General features: G+C 36.6%; 1 protein-coding gene and 1 long non-coding RNA gene across 3 annotated transcripts; both read left to right on the forward strand.

The window, feature by feature from the left end:
- Positions 1 to 778: 778 nt before the first annotated feature.
- LOC127956756 (uncharacterized) lies at positions 779 to 2,511 on the forward strand. Its single transcript, XR_008153632.1, has 3 exons — positions 779 to 816; positions 2,055 to 2,211; positions 2,300 to 2,511. It is a non-coding gene; the product is annotated as an uncharacterized LOC127956756 (long non-coding RNA).
- A 3,227-nt stretch (positions 2,512 to 5,738) lies between these two features.
- LOC127956657 (transcription intermediary factor 1-alpha) lies at positions 5,739 to 22,643 on the forward strand. 2 transcript variants are annotated; one of them, XM_052554778.1, is made up of 18 exons: positions 5,739 to 6,265; positions 7,275 to 7,393; positions 7,510 to 7,657; positions 7,837 to 7,969; positions 8,486 to 8,602; positions 9,103 to 9,217; positions 11,270 to 11,416; positions 11,613 to 11,727; positions 13,461 to 13,870; positions 14,153 to 14,284; positions 16,490 to 16,604; positions 16,751 to 16,796; positions 17,211 to 17,340; positions 17,549 to 17,769; positions 18,667 to 18,799; positions 18,948 to 19,022; positions 21,568 to 21,714; positions 22,102 to 22,643. In XM_052554778.1, exons 1-18 carry the CDS (start codon positions 6,010 to 6,012, stop codon positions 22,432 to 22,434), a joined length of 2,892 nt encoding a protein of 963 aa, XP_052410738.1. In that variant the 5' UTR covers positions 5,739 to 6,009; the 3' UTR covers positions 22,435 to 22,643. The 2 variants fall into 2 exon arrangements, with proteins under 2 accessions (XP_052410738.1, XP_052410739.1); XM_052554779.1 differs by having other exon boundaries at positions 16,493 to 16,604.
- Positions 22,644 to 23,906: the final 1,263 nt, after the last annotated feature.

The following is a 23,906-nucleotide window of genomic DNA, read 5'->3' on the forward strand; positions in this document are numbered from 1 at the left end:
TCTCAAAAATACGGGGTTGTTCTGCCGTATTTAATATGTACATATTTATATAATAAGTATGCGCATAGGTGAATAATTCCCTCTGACTATTCTCGACGACCACATTCCTGTCTGGTAGATGGCGGTAAATGCACCTTAAGTTGGTTTGCCAACCGCCAGTTAAACTCTAAAAGAAGAAGAAGAAGACTGACTCCCTTTTGCAGCCAGCCTCAAGCGGCCAGTCGATGAATTGCAGTTTTAGTCACTTCCTTATTGGCCTCTCTCGAGAGAGCGGGAGGTTGCCGCCCGGTCCATACCTATGGGGTTAGAATTGTTGCATTATTCCAAATAAATAGATTATTATCCATAAATAAATGTAACGAGATTCACAAAAATATATCAAATTCACAAATAAATGTAAAGAGTTTCACAAAAAAATATAAAACTCACAAATAAATAAAATGAGATTTGCAAATAAAAAAATATATATTTACAAATGTGTTTAATGTCACAAACACAACTCTACCTGGCATTTATTTGTGAACCGCTGTCTGTGCATTTGTAAATTACTGCACGCATTTGTGGATCGCTTCCTGTGCATTTGTGGATTTGAAACACTTCTAGCGTCGATGTGCAGATAAATCCACAAATAAGTGGACTCCACCCACCGTCTACTTAACCCAATCAGACAACGCCCATGTTGCACTGACCAATCGCAGCACGCTCTCTCTCCAACCAATCACGTTTTGCCTAACAACCAGGGCAGGATCAGACACATGAACGCGAGTCACTCGCTACAGTCTCTTCAACATGGCCGATCAAGAGGAGTAAAGACAGGTGAGTGATGCTAACACAGTAATTAACTGAAGTTTTACCAGGTTCTTGATATGTCATCATTTGTCATAACTAGTGAGGTAGTTTGACAATTTACACCATGATTTAATAAGTTATTATTTGCTCTCAAGCACCATTTCGAAGACTGTCGCATTTGTCTGCCACATACATCAAGGGTGTCTTAATTCTAAAATGGACCATTATTCATTGTGAGGTGTAAATTGTTGTAATTTCTTTACTTTTGAATTTCTTTACTTGTGGCCTACAAAATGCGACCTCCTTGAGGAAGCAGCCCTCGAAACAGTCAGCGGATTTATTTTACATTTAGAATTACTGAATTAGTTTATTAGATTAAATAAACTATTACTTAATATTGAGTGCAAGATGAAGAATATGTGAAGCTGCGGGTAGATTCGATGTGCGCCTGTAGTAAGGTTGCCAACTGCCCTAATTATACAGATATACGTTTGGGGTAAGATCTTCCACTGCATATTACATGAGACTCGGTTTTATTCCCCCTTGTCACCCCCCGCAGTGGCATCGTCTCAGATACTACGAGTATGTGTGAACTGAGGGTCATAAGCTGTTGTTACGTTACCTGGAATGCATGACATGTTAATTGAAATTAACTGTCGAAAAGAACCAGTTTTCGAAAAAAAAAAACTGACTTCCCATCACTAGTGAAAAGTTGGCTTTCCTCATTATTATGTTCCCTTGTATATAACTGGAACGGTTACTCCATGCACCTTTAAACTACAGTCTGTTCAGTTAAATATTTGGCTGCAGTTTGTGTTTACTTACTGTTTGTTCAGGGCCTTTCTGCACAAGGTGAAAGTGCTGCTCGGGCATTAGTGCAGATCATCGCCAGGGATCTGACACCAGGGCCAAGCCGCTCCACTAATTACTATTATATATAATGCTCATTACTGTAGTAACATCCAAAATAAAACTATAACGTTATTTGTAATTTAACTAGTGTTTCCCAGTTTTCTACCTCTCTGGTGTTTTCTGAACCCATCCGTCCGTCTGTGTTATTAATTATTTTTTTTTTAAGGTAATTAAATGACCACTTGGTCATGTAGCATGTTACATTTTAAAATATTGTTGGAATATTGGCTATCTGCTAAAAATAAAAAAATCTAAAGTACTGTGCTGTATTTACCAATTAGACTAATATTTCATTATGAACAAGGTTTATTGCATTGATCAAAATGTTCTGTGTTTGTTATTATGCATTTTAGGACAGTGAGGCAGCAAATGACAGACTAATCCACTTTCTGAAGCTTGGATTACCCCAGGAAAACATCAGTAACATTTTAGGTGTCACTCATACAACTATCGTTCGTTGGATGAGAGAATGTGTTTGGCCAGAGACAGAATCCAATAATTAACCCTGAGGTAATTATTTCTTCTTACAATGCTTTATTGGTTTTGCTCTGTTAGATTAACCCCCCATATTTAAAATGATTTATTTGTTTACCTTTAGATGGAATATTCAGACTCAATGGCAGTTGAACAAGATGGTGGAGATGCTGACCATGTTCACTTTGCAGTCAACGTGCCTGTAATTCACAGGCCACAACTCACAAATGAGCAAATTGACCCACTGCAAGTGTCTGATTCATTTGGAGTAGATGTATACCTCAAGACTCTCACATATGTACAGACTTTGATTGAATAAAGGGATATTTGAAGGTTTATTTCTGCTGCTCTAATTTTGACAGCAAGGTTGTAAATGTGTATATATAGTTGTATCTTAAGTAAAACTTGTGGAAACAACCTTTTAAGACATGTAAAATAATTAAATTTATTTTAAAATGTTATTGAAGTACTTTTTTTATTATTATTACTTGTACATAGAAAAAAAAATTACATAGAACCAGTGTCCAGAATTAAATGAGTCCAAATCCAGTGGAGGATGTGTTAGCACAAGCTTGCAATGTAGATGCAAAGTTATCCATCGTGGTTATTTCAGCTGGTATCATCAGGGTCCTGCTGCAGGTAGAAGCCTTGAAGTATCTTCCATTCCAAACATTTACCTGGAGATTCTTGGATGGGACTTCCCATCCAGTCCAAAATGATGTAAGCTTTTGTAGCTGGTCTGTAGTAACTGTGTGGAAAAATAATCAGAAGATGCATACAAACAACTCTTAACATTTTATGGAAGGTTGTATGCATTAAAACTGTCAAACTGCAATGAGTCTTAGAATGAGAAGTTTGAAAAATACTTTTTACAGGATTTATATTGTAATTAAGCCATTTATAATACATATTAAAACAATAAATATCGCTAATTTGATTTGCAAAGTATTAATAAAAAATATAATCTTAAGAACATCTAAGTGTACTCAACTGTGCTCTTTTGAGACACCATAAACTAAAATGTGCTTTTAATATACTACCTCTATTTAAAACAATATGTATTTAGTTACCACTTGTAGTACAAGAAGTTCAGTTGGACTATAAGTGGTAACTAAATACATGTTATTAATACTTCCAATCATAGTAACCTGAACGACATACCAATTTTTCCTCAAATGTGCTTTATAATAAATTACAATAAATCTATGAACAGGCTGTGGTCATGTCATGCATTGCAGGTAACGTAACAACAGCTTATGACCCTCAGTTCACACATACTCGTAGTATCTGAGACGATGCCACTGCGGGGGGTGACAAGGGGGAATAAAACCGAGTCTCATGTAATATGCAGTGGAAGATCTTACCCCAAACGTATATCTGTATAATTAGGGCAGTTGGCAACCTTACTACAGGCGCACATCGAATCTACCCGCAGCTTCACATATTCTTCATCTTGCACTCAATATTAAGTAATAGTTTATTTAATCTAATAAACTAATTCAGTAATTCTAAATGTAAAATAAATCCGCTGACTGTTTCGATGGCTGCTTCCTCAAGGAGGTCGCATTTTGTAGGCCACAAGTAAAGAAATTCAAAAGTAAAGAAATTACAACAATTTACACCTCACAATGAATAATGGTCCATTTTAGAATTAAGACACCCTTGATGTATGTGGCAGACAAATGCGACAGTCTTCGAAATGGTGCTTGAGAGCAAATAATAACTTATTAAATCATGGTGTAAATTGTCAAACTACCTCACTAGTTATGACAAATGATGACATATCAAGAACCTGGTAAAACTTCAGTTAATTACTGTGTTAGCATCACTCACCTGTCTTTACTCCTCTTGATCGGCCATGTTGAAGAGACTGTAGCGAGTGACTCGCGTTCATGTGTCTGATCCTGCCCTGGTTGTTAGGCAAAACGTGATTGGTTGGAGAGAGAGCGTGCTGCGATTGGTCAGTGCAACATGGGCGTTGTCTGATTGGGTTAAGTAGACGGTGGGTGGAGTCCACTTATTTGTGGATTTATCTGCACATCGACGCTAGAAGTGTTTCAAATCCACAAATTGACATTAAACACATTTGTAAATATATATTTTTTTATTTGCAAATCTCATTTTATTTATTTGTGAGTTTTATATTTTTTTGTGAAACTCTTTACATTTATTTGTGAATTTGATATATTTTTGTGAATCTCGTTACATTTATTTATGGATAATAATCTATTTCAGTGGTTTTCAACCTGTGGTCCGCGGTGGTATTGCAGGTGGGCCGCCAATTATTTTCTGTTCATTTCCAGTCCATTCTAGGGCTGTGCGATTAAAAGAAAACGTCCTAAAATCACGATTTGAGCGTGCGCATATGCCTAACTCCAGGTTCACACACTGTCTGTGATGCGCCTTTTTTCTGAGCCAATGTTGACGGATCAGAGCGTTCTCACTGCGGTAAAAGGCTAGAAATAAAAACGTGCGAAATAATTCATGTCTAACACATGAGCATAGAGTGAATTTGTTAGTGAACACGATGCAGTTTAAGTGAGAGGAGACACGTTTTAAGTGTGCACACGCTCTCCTCGCAAAGCAGCGTGTATCTGAGCAAGCACGACTTGAGGAAATTTCCTGAGGAAATCTGCACTCGTGCATTATTTTAATGTGCTTTCGCGTTATATTTAAGCGCTCTCACTGCTGAGCGCATACACATACTGTATACACACTGCAACACCTGAGGCACCGCTACAATTAATGAGCTCTATGAACAATGCATGGCAAAAAAGAAAAAAAAGTCCCTGTATACAGGATTTTTATTTTTTATTTTTTTTGCCACAAGTCTATACATTTTTTTACATCTTCACTATAGTGATAATTTTGACTTATGTCTGTTCTAGAGATGTTACAACTTTTTGATAAAGCTCTGATTGGTTTTCTTTTGGAAATATGTTTCAAATTAATCCTCAATGCATTTATGATGGTAAAAGCACAATTGCAAAATTGATCAAAAAAATCGCGATAGTTTTTTTTTTTTTTTTGTCCATATCGCACAGCCCTAGTTTATTCAATAAATATAGTTTAAAATCTAGCTTCTGAGTACTAAGTTATTAACCCAACAATAGCGGGGTCAGTTAATTTTTTTGAAGTGGGCCGCGCAAACATATGTGTTTGGTTGTGTGGGCCGCGAGCTGAAAAAGGTTGGGAACCACTGATCTATTTATTTGGAATAATGCAACAATTCTAACCCCATACATACCTAAGGGGTGAATTGCTTTCCACATATGTGGAAAATCTCCAGTCATTTAGTTTTGCGTCATAAATAGCGAGTTATTTCCTTAAAACGATTCGTTTTTTCGGAATAACGAGAACGTGTGTCGTAAAAAACGATACATTCCTATTATTGCGTCACAAAAATGATGTTAAAAACTTTTTAACAAACTTTTAAAAAAAACAAGAATAAATCACTTATATATATATTTTTTTATAGAACTCACAAACTCGTTTATTTGTATTCATTGCCGTTTCCGCATCTTACCACTTTTTCTTTTCTCGTGATATATTTGTCCTCCTTCGGCTCCCGTGGCAACACGTCACAATGGAGGCCGTGCGACGTCATATCTGTGGCCTCATCATCGTATGCTTCTGGCAACAACACGCCCGTGCGTTTCCTTTTTAAACTTTATTGACAATTGATAAGCGAATACGCAGTAGGGATTCTTTTCGTTTCACCTATCATTAACGATTCGTTCAGATGTTTACTAAGACCAGCGCGCGGACTGCAGCACAGCCGCAGTTCCTGCTGTGACGCTGAGATGTTTCTACGGATGCTCTTCTTCTAATAAAATGATGGATGGAAGCGAGAAGATGGAGTCCGATGATGTGGTGATCGTCGTGGAGAACGAGGCGGAGAGTAAGCGCGCTGATGAAGCTCAGGGCAGTGTGAGGATGATGGTGATGGCTCTGATGGACGTGTGTCCCGTGTGTAAGCTCAGCTTCAGTAGCAGAGAGCCCAAACTGCTGCCCTGCCTGCACTCCTTCTGTAAGAGATGCTTACCGTCTCATAATACACCTTCCAGCGCCGCGAGCAACGCGCAACAGAGTAAGAGTTCGCTTTCACTTCTAACTCATTCACAAGACACAAGACTGACCCCATTAGAAGACGAAGATATGATCTACACTACAAAGTCCCGAAGCTGCTAGAAAACAACACGCTTAGAACAAAGAAAAATGCCAAGCTGATCTTCAGTTAAAATATGGGCAATTAATAATGTATTTTGAACATATATGTGACCCTGGACCACAAAACCAGATTGGTTGAGAAGATTTTGGATAAATAAGCTCTTCATTGATGTATGGTTTGTTTGGATAAGACAATGTTTGGCCGAGATACAACTATTTAAAAAAAAAAAAAAAAAAAAATTTTAGAAAATTGTCCAAATTAAGTTCTTAGCAATGCATATTACAAAACAAAACTTAAGTTTTGATATCTTTGCTGTAGGAAATGTACAAAATATCTTCATGGAATATGATCTTTACTTAATATCCTAATAACTTTTGGCATAAAAGAAAACTCGATCATGTTGACCCATAAAATGCATACAGTGTATGAATAAACGCGTCTTAAAATGACTTTTCGAATGATGATTTACTCTGGTTCTGCTCTGTTTGTCATCAGTTATTCAATTATTCAACTAAATTGTCTTCATTTGAAATTGAATCGCTGATTAAGAATTTTATATGAGTGACACTTTAGAAATATATTGCGTCCCAATAGTGGGGTAAGACGGCCTCTTTGAATAATTTAATATTTTGTGCTTTGGCAAGTGTATTAATTTTTCTGCATATGCTAAACTTGCATCTAAATATTTTACATTATATTTATATATAGCATACTATATGATCACAGAATCAGAAAGGGCTTTATCGGCAAGGACGTTTACACGTATGAGGAATTTGTTTTAGTGACAAGCTTCCACAGCGCAAACAGAATGACAGCGACAGTTGTTTTTTTTTCAGTTTTTAATAACAGTTGTCCTCTTTTGTATCATGCATTCTGGTGACTTGGTATTGAATATGTTTTCCCGCTCTTCTCTTTTGTGTTTCATCAGTGAACATGATCCGCTGTCCAGTCTGTCAGCAGGAGTGTATGGACGTGGAGGTCTTGGATAACTTCTTCGTCAAGGATTCTGTGGAGGTGCCGAGCAGCACGATGGAGAAGAGCTGTCAGGTGTGCATGCGTTCGGTTCAGTCAGTCACACATCTGAGACGCTGCTCCTTATGTAAAAGACTAGGAAATATAAGAGTGAAATGATGTCTCTGATGAAATGCGTCTTTTGCTCTCAGCTCTGCATGAGTTGTGACGATAACACGGAGGCCAGCGGTTTCTGCGTGGAATGCGCGGAGTTTCTGTGCGTTACCTGCATCGACGCTCACCAGCGCGTGAAGTTCACCAGAGATCACACAGTTCGGCAAATAACAGAGATGTCCTCAGGTTTGACCCCAAACTTGTGAGAAGTAGGGCAGGAGTTGGGTTGTATATAATGCAGTGATATTCAGACATTTGGTTTTGGTTATGCTACTGATTCTAATCTTTTACTGCAACTTCTGTAAATGAGCTCTGCAATCTTGCAGTAGGGCCTCTCTGAAGTGCGCTTCTCTTCCTGTTCACAGAGGCGATGGGTGCGTCCACACAGAAGCCCGTCTTCTGCGACATCCACAGACAGGAGCCGTTGAAGCTCTTCTGTGAAACCTGCGATCTCCTCACCTGCAGAGACTGTCAGCTCCTCAAACACAAGGACCATAAGTACGGCCCACAGTTATGATCGCATTAAAGGAATAAATGAGGAATTCTTAGCACACTAGTCTCATATTAATAGGTATAATGTTCAATGGGATAGTTGACCCCAAAATTTAAATTCTGTCATTTGTTGTCATTATTTGAATTTTTGAACTTTTTTTCCATGGAACATGAAAGATGATGATAAATGAGTTTGTGTATGTGCGTGTGTCCATATAATGAAAGTCAGCGATCACAAAACTGTTGGTTTACCAACATTCTTAAAAAGATCTTCATCTGTGTTCCACAATAAAATCTGCTGGGGTAAATTTTTGGATGAACTAAATGCTATTAAAAGTCCAGTGTGGTAAGCATTCCTTCATTTCTTTTGAAACGGTGTGCATTTTCATGTTTTTTTCCCATTCAGTATCATAGAGTACTCTACAAATGTTCATTGCCCTATAGATGTGTGTTGCTTTAACGTGTATGTAAATATCAATGGCATCATCATTATTATAGCTAACAGAGAATTTTCTAATACAGTTACCAGTTTCTAGAAGATGCGTATAAAAACCACAAGGAACATCTGGAAAATATGACCTGCCAACTTCAAGAAAAGAAGAAAGTTATAGAGGACATATCTAATACCATAAACAATGGGTACGTTACATTTATTAATTTTATAATTAATATTAACTTTTGAAGCCAGAGTTCCCAACTCACATGGTTATACCTAGATATACAGTAACTTTATTTCCTCAATGGAAAACCTGGAAATGTCATGGACACTTCTGTAGTACAGTATTTTTGTTTCTGCAAGGGGTTTTGTGGGTTAATAATAAGCTAATAATTAATAAGATCAGATGTTATACGAAATGTAAACAAATGTGAAATCTCAGAGCAGAGCTTTGAAAATATTTAGCATCTAATGCATTCAGGAAACCCTGCTTTAGTGAATGCATAGTGAATATACGTTTTTCTAGCAAAGATCGACTCCCGAGATATTTCACTGGGAATATGTGATCACTATTAAAACGACTTACCCAGAAATGACAAATGCAGTGGGAGAAGTGTCAACATGTAGGAAACCTGTTAAGATGTCTTGTGCGTAAAAACACATTTCATTTATTTCCATGGCATATTTTCCCTGTTTTTCTCAGTCTACAGCAGGTGGACGAAAACCGCAAGACTGTGACTAATGAAATAAAAAAATCTATCTGCAATCTCATAATGGAGATCAACAGGAAGGGGAAGTTATTGTTCAGTCAACTTGAGGTAGTGTCCAGTATTTCATCATCACGAGCCGTGCTTCCCAACTGGTCGTCTTAGGTTGTTATGGGTTATGTACAGCAAGGAAAAACTAAACTAAATTCTTGTATCATAAAACCTTATAATAATAGATGTTGATATTGACAAAGTAAAATATAAGCATCCTCTCAAACAATAATCGGGGTTTCCGAGGGGTCTTAAAAAGTCCTAAATTTAGTTGTATCAAATTAAGGCTTTACAAGAAAGTCTTAACTATGATTTCAGGAGGTCTAAAATTTGTGGCACAGCGGCGAGGGATCTTTGGCAGCGCGCCCCTCATTCCTCCCGGGTTTCGGCACCAGTGTAATGCTGTAAAATAATATATTCACATTCACAGATTCACACATTCATATTCACGGGAAGAAGGAGGCGGGAACTGGCGAATATTTAAAGAAACTTTAATAAGAAAACAAACGCAAAACAGCGAGACAGCCCCTCGCGGACGACTGCCGCACACAAACAAAACCAAAACACAAAAATAAAACCCAGGCCTGGTCCCCTCTCTTCCTTCACTGCTGTCGCTCCTCTTTTGTATCCTTCCGATCTCCTCTGTGCGACTCGAGACCAGTGGGTGGAGCAGGTGTCGCTAATTTCCCAACCACTCCACCAGCCTCGCTCCGTTCCCACGGCTCTCGGCCCCGTCCCACTCGTCACATGTATACATTTATATCATTTCATATAGTTTATATCACGTGAAGAGTGCAGTTTTTTTTGTCTCCAAAAGTAAGCATGATTACAAATGTGATATTGATTTTATACAACAATTCAGTAAACGAGTAATTAATTATAAGAGATTTGCGTTTAATTTCGGTTTTGCTCTATTTCTTCTACAAAAATCATTTCAAACACCGCCGCAGCACTGTTTTGCGTCTCTGAGTAACAGGACACTGTTTTGTTCCTGACTGAATCATCCGTTTAAATGATTCGGTTCAAACGCAATGACTTGCTTATTTACAGTGACTTGCTGCCACCTACTGGCAGTTTTTACTTCACATTTAATATATCTCATTTCTTTAATAATTTCAAACATCTGTTTTCAATGTTTATGTTTAAAATATCAAAACATTATTTATGCATTTGTAAACGTAGGTTAAAATATTTAATGTCCCTCAGAGCTGCATTAAACAATGTGTAAATGAATCTAAATGACACTTCTAATGCAGCTTCTGTGTTTCCTCTGATGCGTTTTGTTGATATTGATCTAATTTGCTTGGTAACAACCCAAATGCAAGAGTGCAAGGTGCACACTTTTAGAAAAAATGGCTTAAAGGTAAAATTACCTACACAACTTGATGGAAATTATGAATTTCTATCACTGCTGTGAACTGACCACACAGAATATGAAGAATATAAAAATCAAAATCAGAGTCAGTTGTCCACTGTAGTCAATATAAAATATTTTTTGTCAATATCGCAGATACAATATCGCTTGCTTATTGCAAGAATTTAAGTTAATTGATATAATAATTTATTGATAATAATTGTTGAAATTAATATAATAATTAATACTTTTGACTCATTCATTTTCTTGACAATGGTTGACAAAGGCTGAAATTAAAAAATGTAACATTTTATAAAACTTTGATTTTGTGAAAACTTCTGAATCTGAACTGTAAATGATGCTTTATTTTTACAGTAATTTTACAGTTTAATATGGTACTATAGACATTGCCCTACCCCACTCATATGGTATTCATTTTATTTGTGCAGGTCTTAAAAAAAGGTCTTAAAAAATCTTAAATTTTTTGTTTAAAAATCCTGCAGAAACCCTGAATAATTTATAATAATAATAATAATAAATGTAGAAGAAAATGGCAACTAAACTACATTAATTGAATAGGCTTGAATTGCAGCAAAACACATGCTATCAGTAAAATATAAAATTTTGGTACACGTTTTTGGTCACCATTTGATGATTAATGTAAAATCTTTGTTCTGGAGCTAAACTAGTTGGGAAGCATGTGCAGTCGAATTTGATCGTGGTGAATTGTGTGAGGTAACAAAAGCATGTTTATTTAGACAATCACAAAGGACCATGAAACCTTCTTGAAAAAGCAACAACAGGATGTGACATCACTCTCCACACATCTTGATCATGTGATTAACTTCACAAAATGGGCCACAGCCAGTAACAGTGGAACAGCCCTTCTGTACTGTAAGCGGTTGGTAAGTGTCTTTCTACTATCAACGAAACATACAAGTTCTCTTCTGTGTGATTATAATAGTTTTTTTTTTAATCTAAACTTTGCAATATTTTTACAATGATCTCAGTTAACTCAAATAATCACAATTCTGTTGAATGTACTAATTGTGGTCAGCCTGCTGTGTGGATGAGGGTCTCTCCTTCCTTTTCTCGTCTCAGATAACCTGTCAAATCCAGTACCTCATGCGAGCAAAGTGCAGCATCTCGCATGTTCCCCAGAGTTTGGTTCGGTTTCAAAGTCGATCTGCTTTTTGGGCCTCAAATGTGGATCTTGGTAAGATTTTTACAAACACTGGTTTTCAACGAGTGATGTTTTGAAACTGGGGAAAAAAATGACAACCATAATTAATTGTCAGGTGTGGGGTAAATTATAGATTGTAAAAATGTATCTCTTTTCTTGAATCTTTTTATTTGGTTTTCTTTTCTTTCTTTTTTTGACAAACTTATAAATAATGAAAATCTAAATATGAAGCCCCTGTCAGCTTTTACTGTTTTCTTGAATAATAAATAAGGAACATTATAGTCTGTATTAATTTTTTTTTTTAAGTTTCTTTGTGTTGTGAAAATACTTTTAAACAATATTTTAAATAATTACCATGCTTTAAAACACCAACATTGGATAATTAAAAAAGAAGCAAAATGTACCTTTTACTATTCACTAATAGTTACATTTAACCGATAACTTCTATCAGTCACAATGCTGTTAACCGTTTACAATCAATGATTGCAAAGTAATGATCTGTTATCTGTGAAAGAAAGGCAGAAAAATATTGTCAAGTGCTTTATAGGGTTATTTTTATTAATTTACCCAATTAGTCAAAACGTACATAAACCATGCCAGCAAGTATATTGAGCAGTTATCAAAGGCAAAAGAGGCAGTTTTTGTTATTATGTGAATAAATACGGTTTAGTTGTTTCAGTTTGATATTTTAACATTATGAGAATTAAAGTATTTAGATTTTTTTTGACCGGTTCCTAAAATGTTTGTGTTTTGTCTTATGACAGGTGGTCTTATAAATTAAGCACTGTATGTTAAGCACACGATTTGTCAGTAAAATTAGAATAAAGAAAATATGGGTTTTAATCCGATTAATAAAAAAAACAAAAAACAAAAACAAATAATCGTTAGTTGCAGCCCATAGTTTTGTATAGCTTTATATTTTATATTATTTTATTGTTTTTCTTTTATAATTTTTCATTCATTTAAGTAAACCATGGCTACATTTATAATATTTATTTCCTCTTTTTTTCTTTAATTAAAACGAGGGAAAGGATTACCGTCTATACCGATTATACGTCGCACCTGAGTATAAGTCGCATCAGTCCAAAAATACGTCATGATGAGGAAAAAAACATATATAAGTCGCACTGGACTATAAGTCGCATTTATTTAGAACCAAGAACCAAGAGAAAACATTACCATCTACAGCCGCGAGAGGGCGCTCTGTTTTCAGAGTAGACTACAGGAGCACAGAGCAACATAGAGCGCCCTCTGGTGGCTGTAGATGGTAATGTTTTCTATTGGTTCATTTCTCTTGGTTCATGTCAAATTCATTTTGATACATAAGTCGCACCTGACTATAAGTCGCAGGACCAGCCAAACTATGAAAAAAAGTGCGACTTATAGTCCGGAAAATATGGTAGTAAATTCTGGCCAAGAATAAAACTTCTGGCTACCGACAAAAAATAGAAGTTAATGAATTTATATATTGCTGTTTACGGATTAGAAATTCAGGACTCCACATTGGCAATTTTAGTAGCATGATAAAAAAGGTTATTTAAACTAAGGATAAATTATTTTAGGAAAGTGTGCAAAGAAACATTACTTAAGTTTAGTTTAGACAGTCAGTTTAGACTTCAGTTAAACACTATTGCAACATTGTATCCGCTCTGGCTTGTAATGCTACATGGATAACCGCAGATATATCCATTGTCAATGGGAGTGCACTTTCAATAGCTTGCCTGTGTAAAATTCTTGCAAATGTACAACTTATCAACTTTTCTCAGGTTCTTTAATGGTAGAGAAAACTCCAGTGCGTCATCCCAGCGGCCCACAGCCATTTCCTTTCCAGCAAATGAACCCAGGCCCTAGACCCGATGGTCTTCATACGGGGTTCCAAAACTCACATTCCCAGCAGCAGCAGCAGCAACAGCAGCAGCAGCAACAGCAACAGCGCCAAAGCACATTGGCCCAGCTGCAGATGCAGGTGGAGAAACTCTCCCAGCATGCCAACCGGCACCAAACGCCCAACCAGTGGTCATGGTACCACGGCATGCGCTTACCAGGGCCATCTCCACATAGACCCATGCAGGGCGGATCACCCTCTCAGGCATTACCCAGCATGCCTCAACATGGGCGTCGATATGGTGCACGGAGCCCGCCACCTATGCTTCAGCCCACTAACCTACCTCCACAGGTATGATTTTAATATTACAGGAAATTAGAATAAATTCTAAAAGATCATGTGACATTAAAGACTGGAGTAAAGGCTGCGTAAAAATTGGATTTGCTACCACAGGAATTATTTTAAAATAGAAAACTATTCTTTTACATAATAGCAACATTTCACTATAATACAGTTTTTTTTTTTTTTGTCAAATAAATGCAGCCTGGTAGTGTACATGTTAATATGATGCTCATTAATGAATGGAAAAACAATTGTGTTATTCTAAACTTGCTGTTTTTTTCTGTCTTGAAGACTTTGAGGGATCTTATCAACAATCCCACCTACCCTCTTAAACCGATGGAGGTGCATCCAAGAAGCCGCTATCCGCACAGTGCTGCTTTCTCCAGTGGAGCTTCACATCCCACTCCACAGACGCTCAATCAGGTGAGTGTGCTGGACATCATGTTATCAGTATTGAGTGAAAACTAAAAATGTAGCATATCTGTTATAAAAACTGTCAATTGTTTTGAGTGGATTTTGAGTAAATGCCTTGAGTCTTAAGGCCCTGGTATACTTTAAATTAAGTTCATTTTCATTCTTCGTTTGGGGGCGAAAAGACGTTTGAAAAGGATGAATGACGTTAAACTGTTTTTCGAACATTGACACCTCTGCACTGCAAGAAGTGGGGTGTAGACTGATGTAAACTCGCGACGTTCACGTGTATCACCTTAACACAACAACGATGTGATAATGAAGTGTAGGCAATCTAAGTGTGAGACGGGCACCAATGGTCAGATTATTATAGACAAAAGAATAATGTTTAGCAGAAGTTCAGAGTCAAGTATCATGTTTGAAATACGAAAGAACCATAATCAGTCCTTTATGGGAAGTCCGAATGTCTCATAGTCTAAAAACATTAGCATAATATGAAAAGAAATATCAGTTTGTTACTTCATTTTATTAGTGTTCATTTTAGCCCCTTTCTAACTGCACGTCGGACCCGGCATATTGCAGGAACATTGCCGGGTCGCCTTCTGTGTGAAAGCAACCACGTCCCGGGATTGATTACCGAATTGAACCCGGGTCGGGGACCTAGTAACATTGCCAGGTTTTTTTTGTTCACACAGAACCCGGGACGAGCACTGTGTGAACAAAAGCCAGATCTAATTCCGTGTCGAAGTGATTACACACGTTATTACGCGACTCTTTTACCAGCTAATTTGAAGGAAGATCAAAGTTCGCGATGAAAAAATATGTGCAAACTGTAATGAAGCAGAGATCAGTTAGTTACTCACTTTCCGCTCTGACGCCGAGATCATTCGCTTGCTTCAGTGAAAGTATAATGTGCCTAACCTTTTTCGACTCGTACATTACACGTCACGCGCTGATGTCACGTGTCGTTACGGGATCTTCAAGGGTTGTGTGTGAAAGCACGCACATATACCGGGTAATCACTGGCAGTGTGAAAGTGCAAAATCAAACGACCCGGGAACAATTACCGGAACAGTTTACCCGTGTATTTGCTGGAATGGCAGTGTGAAAGGGGCTTTATTTTATTAAACTGGATAAATTCTTATAGCTTTTTATATTATATGTGGCGTCATGATTTACTTTTAATAAAAACATTATTGTTTATTATTTTATGATCGTTTGGCATTTTATTTATTGTATATCCTTTAAATTCGCTTATTGAAAGAAAAACAACATCAGTAGCAGTATGGGGTAACATTTATTTGAAACACGTATTTTGTACTTGCTACTTTATATCTTTACTCTTTCCTTTCATTCTTTTCATGGCTTTGGAAAACTAGTTTTTCATTACATTACATTTTCAAACATTGTTTATAACTCCTGGTCGTCGACACCAAGCTTCTTTGCAATTTCTTTCTAGGAATTAAACGCTTTCTCTGAATCTTGAAAGAATGTCCGTGAGCAGTCGTGCAGGTGTGAATATATCTGTGCCAGCTCAGCGATTCGACACATTTATGTTGCTAATGATAGATGTTGTTCTCTTGCCTGACCTCAATTTAATGAGAAACTTTTTTTTTATTTTTAATTGCACGTCAAGAAGTTTGAGTTTGATAACACACCCACATTTTGCGTAATTGCCATGGACCAATGGAAGCTCAAAGGTGTTTAGGAGCCAAACAAACTCCCCCATAAAGTTTGCTTTGGTCAGCTGTTTCGAACTCCCGAAACGAACTCAAAACAAACTTTGTTTCGTCCTGATTTTTTTCGAAAATGATGTCATATCAGTTCGTTCTTCGGTTTCGTTTGAAGTTTATCAGGGAATTTAAATATAAGTGTGCAGTTTTGTAGTGGATCTCTATTGGTAGTGGATTATCAGTAGCTCACTTGATGAAATCAGATACTGAAACTAATACATTTTTGACACAAACAGTTTTTGTTTACATAATAGCGTTAAAGTAATTTGTTATGTAGTGCCTCAGTATAATTAAACAGTATGTTTATTTGCATTTATTTGATCCTAAATTAAGTAAAAGATGTTGTATTGTGAAATAATGTTAAGAGTTATGTGTAAATATATTTTTATAATGGAATCAATTTCTGTGAGGATAAAGATGATTTTTTTCAGCAGCTATTACTCATTTGTTATACATATGCAGAATTCTGTTTGTACTTTTTTAGCAGAACATGCAGGTAACGTCGTACCTGAACAGGAGATTTGATCCCAGCATGCAGCCGTCTGCTCAGAGGCCCAGTTATCAACCCAGTCACCTCTCCACACCTACAGAACGAACTGGTACAGCCAAAAATAATGTCTTGTATTGGTAACCATCTTGTCTTGTTGATTGGAGACATAAATGCTTTCTGCCTAGTACATGCTCTGTTTCAAATGCTTTGTTTAATACAATACTGAATATTGTCTTGATTTTATTGAACTTTTAGTACAAGGAAGACAAATGTCCGTCACATCATCAGAACCAAAGACCAGGTAAATATTCTTCTGTTAATTCAAGGTTCTGAGTTCCTTTAAGTCAATGTGTGTTTTGATTTCTGAAGTTAATACATTAGTTTTCTTTCTCTTATTTAAGCCGGAAATGCATGCAAACATGCAACAAACTTTGCTTCGTATAGATTTTATGTTGTACTTGAAAGATTTAAGATTAAAACGTGAAAATGTCTTGCAGCTATGTTAACCAGATTTTTAATATAACACAGCGTTGTAAATTTTTAGTTTTTTTTTTTTTTTTAATGAAAAAAAAAATATATAAAATGGATTTACATTAGTAATAATTGAAACGTCATCACAGTGTGAAAATATTCCATTCTTTTACTGCCTTGCAGTTTCCCTCATAAAATGCACATCTAATCATTTTGTTGTTTGCTTCTTTTATTTGTTCCCAAGTTCTGGCTCCTGGAAGCGTGTAGAAGCCCCCCAGAGTGGCCCGTCAAACCCCTCCAAGAGGAGACGCAGGTCGTCTCCAGGGCCGGTCATTGTCATCAAAGATGAACCAGAGGATGATGAAGTTCATTTTGTAAGATTTTATTCATTCTGCACCAGAATGCACCATCAGAGATGGATTAGATTTGAACAGCAGATTTATTCTGATTTGAGATCTTAACAACAAAGACCACAAAATTCAGTTTTTTTCCCCATGTTTTTAAAAGAGTAAAATGAGCAAATTCATGTATTTTGTCAGGTACACACAAAACATTTTTTTTTTTTTGTGTGTGTTACTGTAGGTAAACACCAGTGCTAAAGCCAGTCTTCCAGACAGCACAGGTGTTCAGTCTCAAACACCGCAGGCTGAGCAGCAATCAGAGAAGACCCCAGAAGCAGATGAAGACCCCAATGAGGATTGGTGCGCGGTGTGCCAGAACGGAGGAGAGCTGCTCTGCTGTGACAAATGTCCCAAAGTCTTCCATCTTAGCTGCCATATTCCCACATTGACTGCCTCTCCAAGGTATCCGATTAATCAAAATCATCATTTCTCCAGTCGTCAATGTCGCATGCTGATTTGGTACTGAAGAATTGTCATGCCTTCTTTGGGATAAATGCGACAAATGTTGAAAACAGGTCTTGCTGCTTAATATTTCATTCAAATGTTTGGGGTAAGTAGGTGACAGTAAAGACATTTACAATGTTACAAAAGATTTCTATTTTAAATAAATGCAGTTGTTTACCATTTCTGTTCACCAACAAATCCTAAACAACTATCATGATTTTTAAGTAGCAAAAGTGTTTTCAACATTTGTTGCATTTGTCCCAAAGTAGGCATGCAACGATGTCAAAATCTCACGATACAATAATCTAGTGAAATGCTGTAATCGTCTGCCAAGAAAATGAATCCCCAAACATGCGCTAAACTCAAAGCCGATGCAATAAACCAGTTCACTGTGAACGGAGCCGTTCTGAGGCACAGAAAACACCTGCTCATGAGCTGATCGCCTCAACAATGTGTGCTCTTCACTTTGAAATGAACAGCAAAAACAGAGTTGACGAAGGGATTTTGACCGATACTATACTAAGCTTGTCCCAAAAACAACTATAAAGACCTTTTATGTTAGAATAAGTAGTTGAAATTGATTTTTACAAACTACACATTTTCTCGGAATACCTATCGTTTCAAATCGTCATGTGACCATGATAATATTGAGACAGTTGTGCTATCGCGATATCACGATACTGATAATATCGTTCCATCCCTTCAATATCGTTTTTAATTTAAAAACATTTTATTTAATGTTATGATTTTGAGCATGGTCACCCTTTTGCTAATATGCAACGGGCATGCTTGTAGTTTTCTTCTATTGATAGTGCTGTAGTTATGTATGTGCGTTGTGTTTGTGTGTATCTGTAGTGGGGAGTGGTATTGTACGTTCTGCCGGGACCTTACCTCACCTGAAATGGAGTATAACGTCAGTGCTAGCGGAGAATCGAACAATGTGAAACAGGATCCAGATTCTGAGGCTTTCACTCCTGTGGATAAAAGAGTACGACCTGATTTCAGTTAACTAATTAATTTACCTTAGTTAAGCTTTATTTTTAGATGTCACTTTAGAACTATTAAGTTTTAAAAATTTGTTTTACATTCCGAATATCTTTTAAAACGGCTGCAATTTTTCTTGTGTGTTCATGCAGAAGTGTGAGCGACTGCTGCTTCGTCTTTACTCCAATGAGCTCAGCATGGATTTTCAGGAGCCTGTTACACCATCGGTAGGATCTTCCATCTCACATGGCATGAACTACGTTTATTTTCATTGGGGAAATAATACAAAAATATTTTAAGCATGTGGGTCAAATTTCAGTTCAAAGAAAAACATTAACTGCATCCCAAATGACGCACTATACACCATGTACTCAACCATGTAGGCTATGATTTTTATATGGTTATTTTGTCATTAATAATAAGAGTCTGATAGCCCCTTCGCGACATAATTAAAGCTGCGAAAATTGAGTGCATGAAGTGTCCAACATTCCACACTTAATTTTTTCGGTTGAGTGCATCGTCCGGGTATTTGAAGTGCACTTTTTCCTTTTAGAATTTTCAGTGCGATCACTACTCGCAATATTTATACTACAAAATGTCATAGAATAGTGCGTAAGTATGTGATTTAGTTTGGACCTTGTGTTTTGCGTAAAGAAATGAAGCCTATTTTGTGAAATATATGAGAATATACAGTATTGTTCAAAATAATAGCAGTACAATGTGACTAACCAGAATAATCAAGGTTTTTCGTATATTTTTTTATTGCTGCGTGGCAAACAAGTTACCAGTAGGTTCAGTAGATTCTCAGAAAACAAATGAGACCCAGCATTCATGATATGCACGCTCTTAAGGCTGTGCAATTGGGCAATTAGTTGAATTAGTTGAAAGGGGTGTGTTCAAAAAAATAGCAGTGTGGCATTCAATCACTGAGGTCATCAATTTTGTGAAGAAACAGGTGTGAATCAGGTGGCCCCTATTTAAGGATGAAGCCAACACTTGTTGAACATGCATTTGAAAGCTGAGGAAAATGGGTCGTTCAAGACATTGTTCAGAAGAACAGCGTACTTTGATTAAAAAGTTGATTAGAGAGGGGAAAACCTATAAAGAGGTGCAAAAAATGATAGGCTGTTCAGCTAAAATGATCTCCAATGCCTTAAAATGGAGAGCAAAACCAGAGAGACGTGGAAGAAAACGGAAGACAACCATCAAAATGGATAGAAGAATAACCAGAATGGCAAAGGCTCAGCCAATGATCACCTCCAGGATGATCAAAGACAGTCTGGAGTTACCTGTAAGTACTGTGACAGTTAGAAGACGTCTGTGTGAAGCTAATCTATTTTCAAGAATCCCCCACAAAGTCCCTCTGTTAAAAAAAAGGCATGTGCAGAAGAGGTTACAATTTGCCAAAGAACACATCAACTGGCCTAAAGAGAAATGGAGGAACATTTTGTGGACTGATGAGAGTAAAATTGTTCTTTTTGGGTCCAAGGGCCACAGGCAGTTTGTGAGACGACCCCCAAACTCTGAATTCAAGCCACAGTACACAGTGAAGACAGTGAAGCATGGAGGTGCAAGCATCATGATATGGGCATGTTTCTCCTACTATGGTGTTGGGCCTATTTATCGCATACCAGGGATCATGGATCAGTTTGCATATGTTAAAATACTTGAAGAGGTCATGTTGCCCTATGCTGAAGAGGACATGCCCTTGAAATGGTTGTTTCAACAAGACAATGACCCAAAACACACTAGTAAACGGGCAAAGTTTTGGTTCCAAACCAACAAAATTAATGTTATGGAGTGGCCAGCCCAATCTCCAGACCTTAATCCAATTGAGAACTTGTGGGGTGATATCAAAAATGCTGTTTCTGAAGCAAAACCAAGAAATGTGAATGAATTGTGGAATGTTGTTAAAGAATCATGGAGTGGAATAACAGCTGAGAGGTGCCACAAGTTGGTTGACTCCATGCCACACAGATGTCAAGCAGTTTTAAAAAACTGTGGTCATACAACTAAATATTAGTTTAGTGATTCACAGGATTGCTAAATCCCAGAAAAAAAAATGTTTGTACAAAATAGTTTTGAGTTTGTACAGTCAAAGGTAGACACTGCTATTTTTTTGAACACACCCCTTTCAACTAATTGCCCAATTGCACAGCCTTAAGAGCGTGCATATCATGAATGCTGGGTCTTGTTTGTTTTATGAGAATCTACTGAACCTACTGGTAACTTGTTTGCCACGTAGCAATAAAAAATATACTAAAAACCTTGATTATTCTGGTTAGTCACATTGTACTGCTATTATTTTGAACAATACTGTAGCAATCTAGTATTTTTGCATGACATTATTCATGACATTATTTTTCATAAGTATAATAGGAAATCTTAAATTAACTAATAAAGTAATGGGAAACTTAATCATTTTCATTACATGTTAAAATATTTATACATTAAGTAGTAGTTTTACTGCCTTCAATTAATGCTGATTTAAATAAAAACGGAATTAATATGTAAATCATTGTGTTTGGAAGGGTATGGAGATTCTTTGCATTACAGAAATTTTAATTTAAGGAAAATGTGCTTAAGTGTCATACATGATAAATAATGTCACAGTACAATAATTTAATTCATGTCAGTAAGCGTAATATAATTTCTTAGGTTTTTCTTCAGATTTTGGGGTGACCAGATATACAGTACGTACTTGTAGTTTTTTTCATTTAATGATAAAGACTGTTTTCTGTTCCGTCCCTTGTTCACACTTCACATTTCCAGTCGATGCCAGAGTACAGTGAGATAATAAAGACGCCAATGGACCTGTCGGTGATCAGAAGCAAACTGGAGGACAGCAATTACAAGAGTACTGAGGACTTTGTTGAGGATGTCAGGCTGATTTTCAAAAACTGTGCAACTTTCCACAAGGTATGCTGCCTCGCATTGATTTACAATATTATTTTCAAGATATAGAGAAGATTTTTTTGTCATTTTTATTTATTTAATTATTTAGGGCTTGTTGTCGACTTTTATAAACCTTCCATCTATAATGAATTGACTGCTAGATAATGTTGTGTTAACCAAATCCTGTTCGAAGGTTATGATAAATGTTTTAACATGGTTTAAAGGGTTAATTCACCCCCAAAATTTTGTCATGTACTTCAAATTTCAGTAAAAAAAAAATGCATTTTACATTATGTGCTCTACCAAGTAGTTCGTGATTTCTTCTGTTGAACACACAGTGGTACAAACATTGGTACTTCTTGAATGAGAAGTATCACACATGTGACGTGTAATGTTGTGTATTGTTTGTAGGAAGATACTGAGATGGCCAATGTGGGTGCTAATCTGGAGAGTTACTTTGAGGAACAGCTGAAGCTCTTGTATCCAGACCGGACATTTCCTGGCGTGAAGGAGGAGAGCGTTGCTGCTTTGTGTCCTGATGATTCAAGTCCCTTATCAAAGACGCCTCCACAAGAAACATCTCCAGCTGAGGAGATCGTGAAACCCTCCAGTGAAGATCTCCCTCAGGGGGAACCGCACATTAAAGACATTGAGAAGAAGCCAGAGAACTTAAGCTCTCCTGCAGGATCCAGTCCAGCAGATGCTGAAACGGACAGTAAAGCAACTAAAGATCCAACTTCCTGAAAGTATCTTCCTTGTTCATCCTCTAAAGACTGGACGGTGACATGCACTTTCCTAGAGTCTGGAGCCTCTGGTTCAACTGCAATAATTATACTGTACATTTTAATTGTTTTAAGCATATGGAAAACATACAGTTTGACCACTAAATATGTAATATAGCAATGTAATGTGGAATATAGGCATAATAAATACCTGTATAAATACTTCTAAAAGATGTCCGTTTGAATTTTTTAATTTTATTCATGTGCTGTAATGAAAGATGGCAAATTACAAAGTTACTTAGAACAAAAACAAACGAACAAACAAAGCCATTTCTCTGCAAAGATAACATTATGACTGTTCAGGTCCAGATTACAAATGCAGCATCACACACACACACACACACACACACACACACAAAAAGTAATTAAAAAACACGAGAATGCTTGAGTAGTTATGGTTTGAGGCATCAAATAAGAGAACAAATAGAAGTATAGGAAATATGAATTGACCAATATGAATAACATAAGGGGTTGTTGTGACTGACCCACTACCAACATACTACAATAAATGTGTTAGCCTTGACACATAATTTGTAACATAATCAGGCATTTAAGTAGACTTTAGTTAAAGTTTTTAGGATCATATGAAGCGTTTTAATTATATGCATGATATATACAATTTAATTTCAAGAGGATCAAAGGGAAGCTGATACTTCTTTTTAACTGGGCAACAACACTCTTAAAAATAAATGTGCTTCCCGATACCATAGAATTGTTTTTTTCTAAATGGTTCCATAAGGAACCTTTAACATTTGGAGAACAAAACTTTGTTTCACAAAAGGTTCTTGGTGGCAAAAGGTTCGTCAGGTAATAAAAGAGACGGTTCTTTGAAGAACCTTTGACTGAATGGTTCTTAGTGTGAACTGAGAATGGTTCTTCTGTGGCATATCTGTGAAAAACTTGTTGATTTATTTCAGATAATTAAATGGATGCCACCTAATTGGGACAAAAGCCCTAAACATACCTTAACCTTATTTTCACATTTTTATAAAAAAAAAAAAAAAAAAAATGTTTGCCATAAGGTAGATTCGAACACGGGTCAGTCAGCTGTGTCTGCAGCGGTTGTTTCACATGATGGAAAAGCCTTTTGCCTTGCATAACATCAATTGATTTTATTCTTTATAATACTGAGTAACTAATATTTAATTTAATTTGTTGTTCAAATATGTTCTCTGATCTTAGTACTGTTGGTTTATGGGCAGGTTATGGAGCCAGTTATGAAATCTTTCAGGTACGAGTGAAATGTGAGGCAGTGGTCTAAAGTTTGCAGTTCCTCTGCGAAAAGCAGCCCTTTATCGAATCAGATTTTGGCAAAACACTGGTATAGGAATTATTGCTTTTTCTGTAAAAAGTGATAACAGAGAACAGTTGTATACACAAATTAAAATACTACTTTTAAAAGTCATTTATTTCTAAAATGCTTGTTGAATGAAT

The sequence above is a fragment of the Carassius gibelio genome, chromosome B4 (assembly GCF_023724105.1).
Source record: "Carassius gibelio isolate Cgi1373 ecotype wild population from Czech Republic chromosome B4, carGib1.2-hapl.c, whole genome shotgun sequence".
Lineage (NCBI taxonomy): Eukaryota > Metazoa > Chordata > Actinopteri > Cypriniformes > Cyprinidae > Carassius > Carassius gibelio.

What these genes read in the sequence shown, in the direction of transcription:
- LOC127956657 (XM_052554778.1), top strand. Translation starts at nt 6,010, where the DNA reads ATGATGGATGGAAGCGAGAAGATGGAGTCCGATGATGTGGTGATCGTC. An exon ending in CTCAAACACAAGGACCATAA is followed by an intron (nt 7,970 to 8,485) that starts GTACGGCCCACA and finishes TTTCTAATACAG; the next exon opens with TTACCAGTTTCTAGAAGATG. An exon ending in CTCCACAGACGCTCAATCAG is followed by an intron (nt 14,285 to 16,489) that starts GTGAGTGTGCTG and finishes GTACTTTTTTAG; the next exon opens with CAGAACATGCAGGTAACGTC.